Genomic DNA, 14,880 nt, shown 5'->3' with positions numbered 1-14,880 from the left:
TTGAACCGCTCTCACATTCTCATATCTCACATATTTACAAGAAAATCTCAATCCATTGAGCAATATCCATTGCGAATTGAAGATTTGGATTCTCAAGTAACCACAATCATTCTTGTAGCTTGGAATTAAAGGCATGAAGCATTGATTGATCCCTCGGGTATTCTTCTTCCACATCTGTCAGTGTGCACAGCACAAGCCGCTCTTTCATCTCCTGATTCACTTGTATTCTAGAGAACAATTTGTGTCTTTTAAGAGTATTTGTGTTTTTTCTCAAATACTTTTTAAGTTTCAACAAATCTTCCCAATTTTGTCCGAGGATGAGAAATTCTCAAACAATTAAAAAGTATGCCTTCTTTGTATTAATACGCAAACCTGTATATGCTTGCCATCAGCATGTAAAGAATAAATTCAATTTCATTGCCACCAATAATGAAAAACAGAGGATTATAGTTACTCAGGGTTTTCACTTATTGTTCCTTTGAATCATCCCATGGCGCTGTGATGAAACTACTCCGAGTGCTCCACTGGGCCTGATCTAGCCCTTGCTAAGAATTGGCACATGTTTCTTTTCTCTGCATATATTGTTGTTAGCTGCACTTTTCTGGTTACCCTGATGAAGGGTCATGTTGGACCAGACACTAGGATCGATAATATGCCAACAAGGCCAGGGATAGGTCCCTCCATCTATGGAAAATGTGACAGGAGGTGCTTACATTTTGCATTATTAGCTGCTATAGGATCAGCCCATTGCACAAGTGTCTCCCTTTGCAGCAGTCGTTGACTTACAAAGAGGACCACTGTAAACCATTGTTATAAATATTGCTTGCGTTTCACTTAATAATGTGTATATATGTCTTTCATTGTATTAGTATGGTAGCGCATGTTTCTTCAGGGCTGTGCACTACACAATATGTGATGAAAGCAAGTTGTGTCCATTGGTTCTGAGGACAAAAAACACATTTGTGAAGGCAAACAGCAGAAATGCAGCCTTAGTCTAGAAAGTGTGGGGTGCCCTCAGCAGGGCATGGATCTGCTCTCTCTCAATTGGAGCTTAGCTCTTATGATGGGAGCTTAGCCCAGAAAAGTAACCTTTATTCATGTTTAAAAAGACGCTCATCAAATATTTTCTTTACTTGTAGCATATTCGACCGTACAACCTCTTAATGATTTTGGTTCATAAAAGAACTAACTGATGTTAGTCTTCTGCAAAGGACAGCAGAAAGAGGTTCTTAGAGAGCTGCAATCACAAACTGAGAGCTTATTTTAGAGGTTAATGGAAATGGAAAATGATCTAGATTCTGAAATAACTCTAAATAAGGAGTGAGATGCACTGGATACATTTCTTCCATCCTTATATCCCTGTGAGAAGGAAATTTGGTAACTTGAGTCTCTTCTGCAGTTAACCTTTCTTCAAAGAATTTAAAGATGTTCCTTTACTGCAGAATTCTAACTCAGGTCCTACTTCACCTAAGGTGTCTGAGTTAATAAAACCCATAGGATGTGACTATATTTTAACATTGTTTTATTTTTCAGCGGCTGGCTCTGAGCCAGCGCTATAGGGTGGGGGCGGCCAGGCCCATGGTAGGAGTCGTTGGTGCACTTATAAGAGCACCTGTGTGTTTGACCGGCCCTCTTAGGCTGGCCAAAAACACAGGCGCATTTCGGTTTCTCCAACCTGGCTGCTTTGCACAGCTGGTTTGGAAAAACCACACATACTCCTGTGCCTGAGAGGAGAATCAAACCGGCCTGCTCAGGCCAATCCCCGCGCAGCTCTCATACGATGAGAGCAGCGCGGCGATTGCACAGAGAGTCTGTGATGACGTCCCAGGGGCTGCTGGGACCAGGAAGACGAAGACGTGACAAGGGAGGCGGCCAGCAGCTTCTTCAGGTAAGTCTCTTTGAATTATTATTAAATCTCCCCCCACCCCTGCATTCTCCCTCCTGCGCTCTCCCCCATCTCCCCTTCACCCCACCCCAGTTAGAGGCGCTCATCCAAATTACATGGTTTTAGGAATAAATCTGACCTTGACTAGAAAAAGTTGCAACTGATGCATGCATAAAGTGCATGCGATTTTCACAAGTATGTTTTTTATGCTGAAGCACGTTGTGTTCAGGTAGAATAGCTTCCCCATAGCCTGCCGAGATACTCCTCTGCTTGTCTTGCAACCATTCCCTTAGATGCTTTCAGATTCCTCATATAATAATCTCTACCTTTCCCGCATTTAACTTCAAACTGCATCAAGTCATACTCCACTGGCATGAAGGAAAAAGGATCAGTGTATATCTGTATGCCTTCGGTGGTAGTTGTATAGTGTGAAACTTGTTGGAGAACAGTGGAGTAAAGAACAGCATACAGAGTCTAGGATGTAATCCAAAATTCCTTAAAGTGTGGCAGATTGTACATAGGATCCTAATGTGTAGGATGGTGGTATTCTTTGAAGAGATTTGTTTTCAATTATTTTCTGAATTTCAGGAGCAAACAGATAGACAGATAGTGCTGTGTATCATCTCTATATGCATGGCTATGAGGCCCTGACCATATATAGGCTGTAATAACGGGGCCATAAACATACTGAAAAGAATGAGAGGTAATGGGAAAATATACTTTGAATTTTCGCACTATATGTATGGGTCTGCCTGTACTAACACATAGTTAAAAACTCTGGTTAAAAATCAATGACTTATAAGAGATTCTCCAACTAACCTTCTCTTCGGAAATTCATCTTGGCAGAATATGTCTTGTTGCTGCTCTTGGGCATGGTGAAGGTAATAGTTGAATACTTTTCCTTCTTGATTTTTAATATAGTGATTCCATCTGGGCAAAGACCAGGGATGCTGAACTTCCCCAGACTGTCCGACTCCGCCATATGCTTAAGTTGTTGGGCCTGCAGATAGACAATGGCTCCCTCTGCTGGTGCCCCATCTGGAAGGTAGACCGCCCCGTTTAGCTGATACTCTTCACATAGGCAGGAATCACAATCAGCATTCAATTGGCCCATTGTACAGGTCAAGTTGCAGGCTGAAAGAGAAAGTCAGGTGTAATTAAAAGGATTCTGTAAAGCAGAGTTCATAAAACATCATACAGCACTATGTGGGTCACTTCCTTGGACCTTGTGGGGTTTTCAGAGGCAGAGCTTCCATTGGTTGTATGTTGTGATACCTTTAATTGGAGCTATTTGAGAAGCTGGTTTTGGCATCAACTCACTAGGAAAAGGATGCAATCTAATAGTTAAATCCTCATCTCTGATTTGTTTCCTATTCCTCTCTTCCCCCCTTGACCAAGATATGTCACCCTTGGTAAACCCCTTCATCTACCCTGGCTTCTCTTGCCATTCCTGTAAGGACTTGAAGCATTTGGAAGAAAGATTTAAGGGATTAGTTTCGTCCTCAATACTTTCTTTTCTTCAAACAACATTTTATTGGTATGCAATGTTTAATTCAATAAAGTCATGAAAACAAACATATTGGGTGAGCACAAACGCTTCGGACAAGCAGCACAGTTCCAAGAACACATTGGTCCTGAAAGGCCAAAGATTTCCCAGATCTTTGGTTGTTGTCACATTTCTTCTGCATGCACATTTTAATTCAGTTTGTAATAATGCATTCACTTTCCCCACACTTTACCAGATTTCTTCCGTCACCCACTTGTTTCTAATATTATTTACGGCCCCCATAACCCAGTCCGTATTTACACACGATATCTAGAATTTCAGTGCTTCATAAGTGTCCAACACTTTTTCCCGATCCGTATGTTCTAATGCAAGCCCCAGATTTCAAGCAGTATTATGGGGTAGGTTTGTCACTGGTATCCCCAGCGTTACTCTTCTACCTTCCTTGGGTATTGATAACTCAGTGACCGCCTGGATAGTGATTAATACTAATAAGTAAAAGCTATCACATTTAGGGCATAATAAAATAGTTTGGAATAGAGAACCCTAAATGTTACATCTCTTCAGACATTTTTCGTCATTTGACAGATGCATTTTGTAGAGGAAAGTGTGTGTCCAATATGCCCTTAGTAGGTTGGAAATTGCAGAAGGCGAAAACCGGACCTAATTGTAATGTCCCTAGAATGCATAAACCCTTCTTCCCAATCGGAGGCTTCCAGAGTGCCCATGTTACCCTCCCATCACAGGGGAAGTTCTCATTACCATCATTATCATTCCTCCTGGTTACAGTCATAAAGATTGAGGTTGCTCTGGCCCCAGACAACCCTCTTACACCTCAGTTGGATATCAACCTTAGTCCTACTATTAGTTAAGACTTTCCTATATGGCCTCTCCTTCCCACTGACACATCAGGCTGGTTTCTTGAGCCCAACAAAAAGGTTTTGCAAGACTTATTATTAAGTTCATTTTGTATTGTATTTATGCATCCCTGGTGGTCTACCTGGCAATACAGAAGAAGTGTGGATCACTGGTTAGAGGAGGCATACCCTGAAGCTGAGGTCAGACCCCGGACCAGGGTTCGATTCCCGACACCGCAGGGTCCTGAACCCAATTGTCCACGGACTCGATAATTCTCGCTTCGGTGCCCACTCTAAGCACGAGTTCACACTATGCAGCTCTGGACAACAAGCTTGCTTAATCTCCACAACGGCCGCCCCCGCGGCGGGATGCCTGGCTTTCACCTTGGGGATGCCCAGCACGGGTGATCTCACAGGGAAAAAACCAGGACGGGTTCCCAAGTGTTGTGTTGCTTACTTCTGTACTGCTCCTTTAATCACACACATTCTTTCTTATGTCATTGCTGAATATGGAATGTTACATATGTCATCTTGATGTGCATCCTTTGTAAGAGTCAGTTATCCATTGATGCTGATCTATGCTGGATTACTTGTACTGTGCTCTTCGATTAAACAACTTCTACCTTAACCATCCTTGGATTCATCATCATTTCACTGGCGACGGGATTCGAAGAGCAGAACCCACGGTATCTACCTGATTTAATTTGGAAATTTAATCTGGTTTCCTCATTTCTCTAAGAAGGACGTTTTTTTCTACCTTTGGACTTGGTAATTATACAATACACTCCATATTACCTTTGGATTAACTTTATGTGCTTTTGCATATTTTAATTCTGAGCGTTTTAATCTTAGTACGAGCGTTGCAAATAAAAAAAACAAGAGCTTTGACTTTAACTTCTCATTTAAATTCAACCTTCGTCTAACAGAAATGACATTTTGTTAATGGAATTGGAAATCGGAAACTTAAGGAAAGCGCTCTTTTCCGCTTTTAATTGAGAAGTGTCTTAGCGAGTATAAGCCTTTACCGTTATTTTAATGCGTTTTCCAGCTCGCATTCAGCTCGCTCCAGCGCTCGCACCATTTCCGAAGGTAAACAATTCTTAACGACGAACTCATTGCTGTTCCAAGTGTTCCGCGTTGAAGCTGCTACGTTCCGCTTTGAACTCTGGGAGTTTGCGTGTGACGTAACACGTTGCAGCGTAACGGCGGCCATTTTGGTAAAACTTGAAGGCGCTGACACCGTCGTTTCAAGCGTTCAGCCTAACTTCATTGCTAATTGAGAAACGGAGTGACTAATTGGATTATTTCAACAGCGGTTTACCTTAACGGTGATTCGCACACCTTGTCCTACCTGATCAGCGTGTTACTTTCGGCGGTGACTCGCACACCTAGTAAGTTTAAAAAAAAAAAAAAAGAGAAGAAGAGGATTGGAGAAATTTCAACAGCGAGTTACTATTAACAGTGATTCGCACACTTTTTCCTACCTTCAAGCGAGTTGCCATCTACGGTGATTCGCACACCTTGTTAATTCCAAATTTAATTATTGATTTACAGTACATACTATCATCTTATCTGCATGACTTCATTTTAATTGTGTTCTAACACAGTTAGATTCGAAGCATCTAGTCCAGCAATTTATTTACGTTTTTGTAATTATTGTAGTAGTAAGTTTAAATTAGGATGACTCAGCCTAACTACAATATTAGTCCTCCTCAGGCATTTTGGGTTTCTGGTAATGAACCACCGCTTAAGTGGTTGGAATGGAAACCTTATTTTTGTAATTACATTGATGCATTAGATGAGGATGGAAAAATGTCTCATGCTCAAAAAAAGAGACTTCTTCTTCATTCCTTAGGTCCTGTTGGACTAAAAGTTTATGAAACTATGACTAAACCTTCCTTTCCTGGTGATTTAAATGTTTATATGTTAACGCTTTTACATTTAGACACTTATTTTGCTCCTAAGGTGTGTATTGGCGTAACGAGGTATAAGTTTTTCTCTAGGAAACAGACTAAAGAAGAAAATATTGACCATTTTTTAGCTGATTTGAAGAAATTGTCTTTGGATTGCAAATTTGGTGTTCTACAAGAAGAGTTAATTAGAGACCAAATCGTTATGCATTCCTATAATACCTCCATACAGGATAGGTTATGGATAAATGGGGACTCTCCTCTTGATGATATTCTTGCCATTGCACGCAAGGCAGAAATGTCTGGCAGATGTGCTAATGTGATAAAGAAGGATAATAGTGCAATGTCTAATGATGTAGTTTGCAAAGTTAATGCTACTGATAAAAAAGGTATAACTACAATTCTAGACAGTCTGTTAGTTCTAACAACAAATTTTCTTCAACTAAACTTAAATGTTACAGATGCAACAGTTTAGACCATTTGGCTGACTTCAAAGGATGTCCTGGGTTAAAAACCAAATGTGCTAGTTGTGGTTTGAAAGGTCATTTAACGAAAGCATGTAATAGGAAAAAGAGAAGTAAAGTAAATTTCGTAAATGACATTGATGAGGAAGAGAATTTTGAAAATGATGTTGAGGACAATCTTGTGATGAATGTTCATGATAAGTTAGTGCTAAGAATAAGAGATGAGGATATGGTTAACAAACCTATTTGTACAATGAGTATTGGTGGTGTAGTTGTAAAAATTTATGCCGATTCGGGCTCACCGTATACCATTGTTAATGAAGATATGTGGAAATCTTCATTTATTCAACATGTGGGGGAGAAATTATTACCATCAGATATCCACCCTGAAGGTTATTTAGGAGACCCTATTTCCATCTTGGGTTTTCGCTGGTTTGTTTTCAGGTTCAAAGACAGGGAGTGTAGAGGGAAACTGTACATCTCGAAGAAAGGACCACCTGTTTTAGGGTGGTTCGACCAAAAACAACTCCACATTATCTTAGATCCTAATAGTAAAGAACAAGTCTTAGTAGTTGATGATTGTTCTATTGTTACGGATAGCATTTTAAAGAAATTTCCAAAAGTTTTTAGTAAAACTTTGGGGAATTTAATTGGTTTTGAACATAAAATCATATTAAAGGATGATGCCTGTCCAAAGGTGCACAAGTGTAGAAATGTGCCTATCTTAGTGAGAGATGAAGTCAGTAAAGAACTGGACAAACTTGTGTCTACTGACATCATAGAACCTATTGAGGCGAGTGAATGGGTTTCGCCAATTGTCGTCGCAAGACGTAGCAACGGCAAAATCAGGTTGTGTGTAGACCTAAGGTATTTAAACAACAACATAGTGGTTGACAAATTCCCACTTCCCAAAATCAATGAGATGGTCTCTAGTGTTGGTAATGCCCAATGGTTCTCTGTCATCTGCATACCACCAGATTTCCTTACGCCCTGATTCAATGAAGTTTACGTCCTTCGTGACACCTTTTGGTTGCTTCCGTTATAAACGCATGCCGTTTGGCTTAGCCTCAGCGGCTGCTGTTTTTCAACGGCTTATGTACCAATTATTCAAGGGGGAAAAAGGTGTCAGATATTCTGGTTTTCGGAGATGATGAAAATGAACATTTATCAAGGCTACATAAAGTTTTGAATATTCTTGAAAGCAAAGGCCTTACTATTGAACATTCAAAATGTAAATTTGCTCAGAAAAGTGTAACTTACCTAGGCCATATCATTGACGCTGAAGGGGTTAAACCCAAACCCTCTTTGGTTTCAGCAATCTCCGAGGCTCCTGTTCCTACAAGTAAGGATGACATCAAGTCGTTCTTAGGAATGGCTGAGTTTTGCTCTAAATATGTTCCTAATTTTGCGAGCGTTTCATACAATATTCGGCAACTTTTAAAAAAGGGTGTGAAGTTTGAATGGTCAAAGTCCTGTGATGAAGATTTCATGAATATTAAGAACGCTATTGCCCAGACCACTGCCTTGCACAGTTTTGATCCTTCCTTAGAAAATGTAATTACTACGGATGCAAGTAACAAGGGTTTGGGAGCTGTTTTGGTGCAGATTGATGTGAAAGGGAAGGAAAATGTAATAGCCTATGCCTCTAGATCTCTTTCTCCTTGTGAAGAAAAGTACCCTATAATAGAAAGGGAAGCTTTAGCTTGTGCCTGGGCGCTTGATCATTTCAAGTCCTTCATATGGGGCAAAATGTGTTTGTTACGAAGTGACCACAAACCATTAGTAAAGATTTTGACTACTGAAGGAGTTATCAATGCTTCTGCTCGCCTGGCTAGAATTTCCATGAGGTTACAGAATTTCATCTACAAAATCGTTTATGTGCCAGGTAAAAGCAACGTCCTTGCCGATTTTCTGTCAAGAATGCCCGTAATGTTAGAGGAAGTTGATAATAATGATTGGAATGAATTACAAATAGCATATGTTCATGATGAAGGACTTTCAGCTTTTAGCAAGGATGAATGGAATAAGGAATATCTTTCTGATGAATGCTTACAGAAGGTAATTTCCTACACGATTGAAGGTTGGCCTGAAAAGAAAGATGTTCTAGATGATAATTTAAGACCTTTTTGGGAGATTCGGTCTGAACTCTCAGTTTCTCATGAAACCTTATTAAGAGGTGAAAGAATTGTTCCTCCTGGTGGGTTGCGTGAAGGAATCATTGAACTTTGCCATGAAGGTCACCCTGGTATTGTTAGATCTAAATCCTTAGTAAAGAATTTATTCTGGTGGCCGGGTTGTGATTCTCATATAGAAAAAATTGTTAGAGACTGTACCATTTGTGCTTCTGCTGACAAAACTTTGCGTACCTTCCGTCCTCCTATGTTGGAGTGTTCTCCTCCAGAATCTACTTGGGAATCTGTTGCTGTTGACATTATGGGTCCTATTCAGGATCAGGATGGTTCTCAGTGGTATTTAATTGTTATCATTGATTTGTTTTCTAAATGGCCTGTGGTCAAGGTGGTAGAGAGAGCTGATACTGATTCCGTTTTAAGTTTTCTGGATGAAACTTTTGTTACTGAGGGTATTCCTTCTTGCATTCTCACCGACAATGGCGTTCAATTCTTATCAGTTAAGGCGAAAAGGTATTTTAGCAAACTTGGTATTAGACATAGGACTACGTCCCTTTACAATCCTGGTGGCAATGGTGTAGTGGAACGTTTTAACAGTGTACTGAAGAATACTATTCAACTTTCGATTAGCAATAATCTGGGTTGGCAAACTCAGGTTGGGAAGGTTGTTTGGAACTATCGCATTACTGTGAACGATTCGACTGGTATTTCTCCTTTTGTTTTAATGAAGGGTAGGAACCCACGCTCTAAAACCATTCCTACTTGGTTATTTTCTGGTGAAATTGATCCCTACTCAAAGGATTTAGTTAAGGCACGTTTAGTTCAGGTCCATGATAAAAGTAAGAAATATCATGATTTGAAGCATGGATCAAAGGAGGTGACAATAAATGTCGGTGACTGGGTTAGAATTAAAAAACCTTTTAAGGTACAGAAAGGTGAATCTACCTTTTCTGAACCTTTCCAAGTTTTGGAAATCTTGAAAAATTCTGTTAAACTTAGTAATGGGAAAGTTTGGAATTTAAGTAGAGTTGCCAGATGTAATCCTGGTTCTTCCTCTAGGCTTGAAGTTTCTAATCGTATGTGGAAACCTGAAGATTTGGAGGTTGATGACTCTAATGGCAATTTGGATTCTTCCTACAGTTCTGATGTGGTTAGTTGCCCTAGTTCGTGTGAGGTTCCTGGTCCTAGTGTGGTTGTTACTGAAAGCAATAACTTAAATTCTCCTAGCGATATTTCTGAGGAGTCAGTTGTCACTCCTATGGATGATTGTTTTGTTTCTGGTGAGGATTCTACTCTCCGCCATTCCTCAAGGAAGAGGGTGGTTCCTTCGTGGCTTAAAGATTATATCACCAATAATAGTTAAGAGGTTTTCACAAATTTTGTTATCATTTGTAGTAGTTGTTTCACTCATTATATTTTTCTTTTCTTTTCTTTTTTTTCTTTTTATTATTAGATAGGGGGATGTGTTGTGTTGCTTACTTCTGTACTGCTCCTTTAATCACACACATTCTTTCTTATGTCATTGCTGAATATGGAATGTTACATATGTCATCTTGATGTGCATCCTTTGTAAGAGTCAGTTATCCATTGATGCTGATCTATGCTGGATTACTTGTACTGTGCTCTTCGATTAAACAACTTCTACCTTAACCATCCTTGGATTCATCATCATTTCACCAAGGCAAGCGCCGAGATGCCCAAGGGTAAAATCGAGCGCTATATAAGAACACACATACATACATACATACAGTCTTTTACCCTCGCCGAACATGGGCTTGGCTTGGGCATGGAGCTAGTTGTAGGCAGTGGGCTTCATGCAGTGTGAGAGCGCAACCATGTTAGAATCCTGGTCTCTGCGTGCCAATCAAATTAAGTGCACATGGAGATAAAAGCAAACAGCTAGAGGAGTCTAGTTTTAGTTAATTAGCACTCGTGAGACAGATTTTTGGTCACCCTTTATAACATGCCGAGAGCAGTAGCTCATAGGCTGCAGACTGCCTTGCTGGCAACATTTCCTTCATTTGTAAAATGGGGTTTCCTGGGGATGGCATCCAGAAGATGTCAGCCCCTGGGGTTCTTTGGACAAGTGGCGATATTTATTTACTTTTAGTTAAAGGTGCAATAAACAAGAAGGGAGCTGCCAGCCAGCTACCAGCAACCGTAATCTGAGTCAGGCGTTCTAGCTAGAATCCCCATGAAATTCTATCTGGACGCAAGTGCATGTCAGGCGAGGCATGCACTGAGTAAGAGAATTACAACACATTTCCATCCATACATACACATATATAAAACCATGCGGCCAAACAAATATCAAAGACTATATCACACTTAAATGTACAACTAAGCAAAAGAAGAAAAACATACTATACCAATGCTAGGTTACCTGAAAACACAATCCCACAATAAATGATCTCAATCCAAAGAAAAATAAAAAATAAATCAGACTATCAAGTGGTTACCCACCACATAATCATCATGCCAGACCGGTGCTCGCCGGGCCCTCTCATGACCCCTGCTGTCTTTCCCATTCTCAATGCCTTCAGTTTTAACTATTCTTCCACTGACCACTTTTTCTCTCAACAAAAAGGCAGCCACCTTCACGACTTTCCTGTAATTCCACACATTACCATCATGCAACAATACCGTCTAGAGATACACTTTCTTTACCTGTAATAAATCTGAACATTTTGCCAAACCCTTGTCCTTCCGTCCTCTCTTCACTGGCACCCATTCTCTTGCCACAGAGTTCTGACTGATACCTGTCAATACACCCAACAACCCATCAGCAGAACTTCCCTTTTCCACTGTCTTGGATATCACATCTCTTGCTTTCCTTCCTCACATAACTTTAAAAGGTTATTTTCCCCTGATACTGTTAGGTGTGGTGCAGTACTACCACATCAATTTCCTTACAGTGCATCTCCACTGATTACTGTGACAACGCCAATTGTAAATCCTCCTTAAGAGGTCTGTTCCACCTCTCAAGAAGACCATTACTCTGGGGGTAATACACCGAAGACCTTATGTATTCCATACCCTTGATTTTTAAAAAGTCCCTTATTTCATGGGAGACAAACTGTACCCCATTGTCAGTAACCACGCATTCTGGTATTCACTCCTTGTCTTATAACTTTTTCAAAAACCCTACAACATCCCACGTGGTCATTTGATCAATAAATTTGACTTCTTGTCATCTTGAATCATAGTCGATGACAACTAAAGCATACTTGGAATATGTACCGAGCACTCTTTAAGGGCCAGAACTATCTAACTCAATCTTTTTCCTTGGGGCATCCACCATTCTTTGGGATTTATCACTCCAGGCACACTGCATATAGTCACTAACTGCTCTCTCCACATATTTATCTAACCCTTACCACCAATATTTCATCCTTATTCTACTCTTGGTAGCACTCATGTCAGTGTGACCTTCATGCGCTAACTTGAGTATATTGCTCCTTAATGCTTCCGGCACAACTAATAAATCTCCTCTCAAAATCACCTCCCTGACCACAGCTAACTCCACACTCACATGCCAGAAGAATTTCACTCCATCTGATGACCTCACATTCGCTGACCATCCTCCTGACATGTAATCTTTGACCTCCTGTAATATGCCATCTTCCTTAACCGCATGTATCAACTATCCATAAGATATTCGTCCCTCCCTGAGCACAGTTACTCCTGCTACCATCTACTCCTTCTCACTTTCACCTACCTCACCAGGATTGTCAACTGGTAATCTTGACAGGCAGTCTGCCACCACATTATTATTCCCACTACCATACTCTATTCTGAAAGTAAACTCCAACATTTTTAAAACCCATCATATAATTCTAGTTGAAGCTTGGCATGTCCCCTTTCTGGTGAAAACTCTACCAGCGGGCAATGATCAGTACGAATTATGAAATCTGTATTCCACACAAACTTCCTGAAGTGATTTACTCCCCACCGGCAAGCCAATCCTTATTTTTTAATCGCAGAGTATGATAGCTCTGCCCCCCTTATAGGTTGTGAAGTGTATACATTGTCCACCTCTTTACCATCCACATCCTGTATTAAAACTGCCCCACAACCCACCTCAACTAGCATCAGTACAAATTATGTTTTTGTTGTGCATGTCAAAAGGTTTTAAAGCCAGAGCCAAAGCTTTACACTTTTTCAGCAGCATAAACTACATTTAGTATTCTACACTCCACTTGAACTTAACATTCTGTACCATCCACTACTGCACGTTTTTGGTTCTGTCCGAGAACATCTGGACAAAACGAGAATACTACTCGACCAAACCCAGGAAAGAACGTAGTTGGTCCTTATTCCTAGCATGGCAAATTCAATGTGGAAAATGTTTTCACCCAATTGAATGTCGACAGTATATTACCAATGTTTGGCAGAGGGTGATGATTCACCCAAATGGCTTTTTTGAGATCACGGGGATCCACACATAGCTGTAGATCCCTATTTACTTTCCTTGCCAAAACCACAGGGGCTAACCATTCAGAGCCCTTGACCTCTTCAATAATCCCTTCCTTACACAATCTTTTGAGTTCATTCCACAAAGGCTCTCTCAACACCACAGGCACAGTTTGCTGCGTATGTGCTCTGGGACACACTCCATGCTTTGAAACAATTTTATGTTCAAACCCCTTTAGTAAACCCAAATCTTTCTCGAAGACCTCTGTAAATTTGTCAACTCATGTCTTTTTGTCTATTCTGTTCATACCTGGCCTAGCATTTACAATCTGGTCCGGATGGTTGGGATCCATTTTGATTAGCAGATCACTCTGCTGAGGCCATCCCAAAAACAGGAATCTTCTCTGGCAATATATACTTTGGAGTTAGTTTTGATACCCTAAAATTCCAATTACCCTTTAATATACCTCATCAGATCACTTGGGGTGTTTCCATAAGCCACCAATTTTTTGTCTGGAGTACACAACATGTGACCTGGAAACATGCCAAGTTGCCCCTTCGCAATCAACGTGTAACCTGCCCTAGAGTCAGCCTTAAGATGCACTTCTACTCCATCAATCTTAATGTTAAAAATGGGTGATTTCTGTTGTTGGATGTCCTGACCTCCCCCACATGTAACAGAAACTCTTTTGTGCCTTCCTCCTCATCCAAATTATTGACAGATCCCTTATGTTTGGATTATTCATTGCCAAGTTATCTCTCCCTTTACAAACTCTTGCCAAGTGCCCCTTCATTTTACATTTCCTGCACACTTGATCCACTGCAGGACAACACGTTAGTAGCAATATGACCTTTCAAGCCACACTTGTAATAAACAGTGTTCCTTCAATTCACGGTTATATTTTCTAGAGGAAACTGTTATATCTTTTTTCTCTCCTGACGTTTTGCATGCAATTCCATAGATGTTTCCACTTTCTTGGAGTCACCTGTCGCCATCTCTTTTAGTCCTTCTTTGGTGTACTCTGTCCTTTTGGCAATATCAATGACCTTTTGTAGAGTTAACCCTTCCGTATTTAAAAGCTTCTGCTGAATCCTCTTGTCAGACAGTTTTTGCATGAGTTGCTCCCTTAGCATGTCATCTAGAAAACTCTTGTAAGTACAAGTGGACACTAATGATTGTAGAGCAGCCATGAAACTGGCTCCTTAGGTTGTTGAGTTCTTTTCAAGAACGTAAACCTCCCTACTATCTCACTGTTTCTTTTTCCAAAATTGTGATCCAATTACAACTCTGCTATCTCTTAGGAATCTCCTTCCGAATCATAATCATCTTTTACAGGCCACGGAGAAAGATGTTTCAATATACGTTGTCCTTTAGTATCCAGACAGTGCTTGAGCATAAATAATTTGCATGAAGCAGTAAAAACACCACCTCCCACTTCTTCTACGTAGTTCTGGAAACCTTCCTTCCAATCATCCTATGCTACAACTGGCTCTCTTGGTGAGTTCAAAAGCACTGTTGGTGCAACCATTTATTTCATGTGGAGAAAATATATATAAGTATATATTTAATGTATATATTTATTATTTTCTTTCCTTTAATTAACCTGTTTCTCTGGAGTGAGTGTGCCTCCAGCAGGTTAATTATACGTTTCTCTTATTTATATTTGCTGTGGTGAATTGGTTCTTTAATTGGCATAAGCTGTAGGCTTCAGTGTTTT

At 40.3% G+C, this 14,880-nt stretch overlaps 1 protein-coding gene across 1 annotated transcript in view; it reads right to left on the bottom strand.

Annotated features, from left to right (window-relative positions):
* The window catches only part of CILP (cartilage intermediate layer protein), a 92,853-nt gene that overhangs the window by 20,003 nt on the left and 57,970 nt on the right, over positions 1-14,880 (bottom strand). The window contains exon 5 of the mRNA XM_086958032.1: positions 2,705-3,019. Coding sequence (XP_086814158.1) covers positions 2,705-3,019 — 315 coding nt within the window. The remainder of the gene's footprint in view (positions 1-2,704; positions 3,020-14,880) is intronic.

The sequence above is a fragment of the Lissotriton vulgaris genome, chromosome 2_1, assembly GCF_964263255.1.
Source record: "Lissotriton vulgaris chromosome 2_1, aLisVul1.2, whole genome shotgun sequence".
Taxonomy (NCBI): Eukaryota; Metazoa; Chordata; class Amphibia; order Caudata; family Salamandridae; genus Lissotriton; species Lissotriton vulgaris.
The sequence above is the reverse complement of the archived record's forward strand: the minus strand, read 5'-3'. Positions and strand labels throughout refer to the sequence as shown.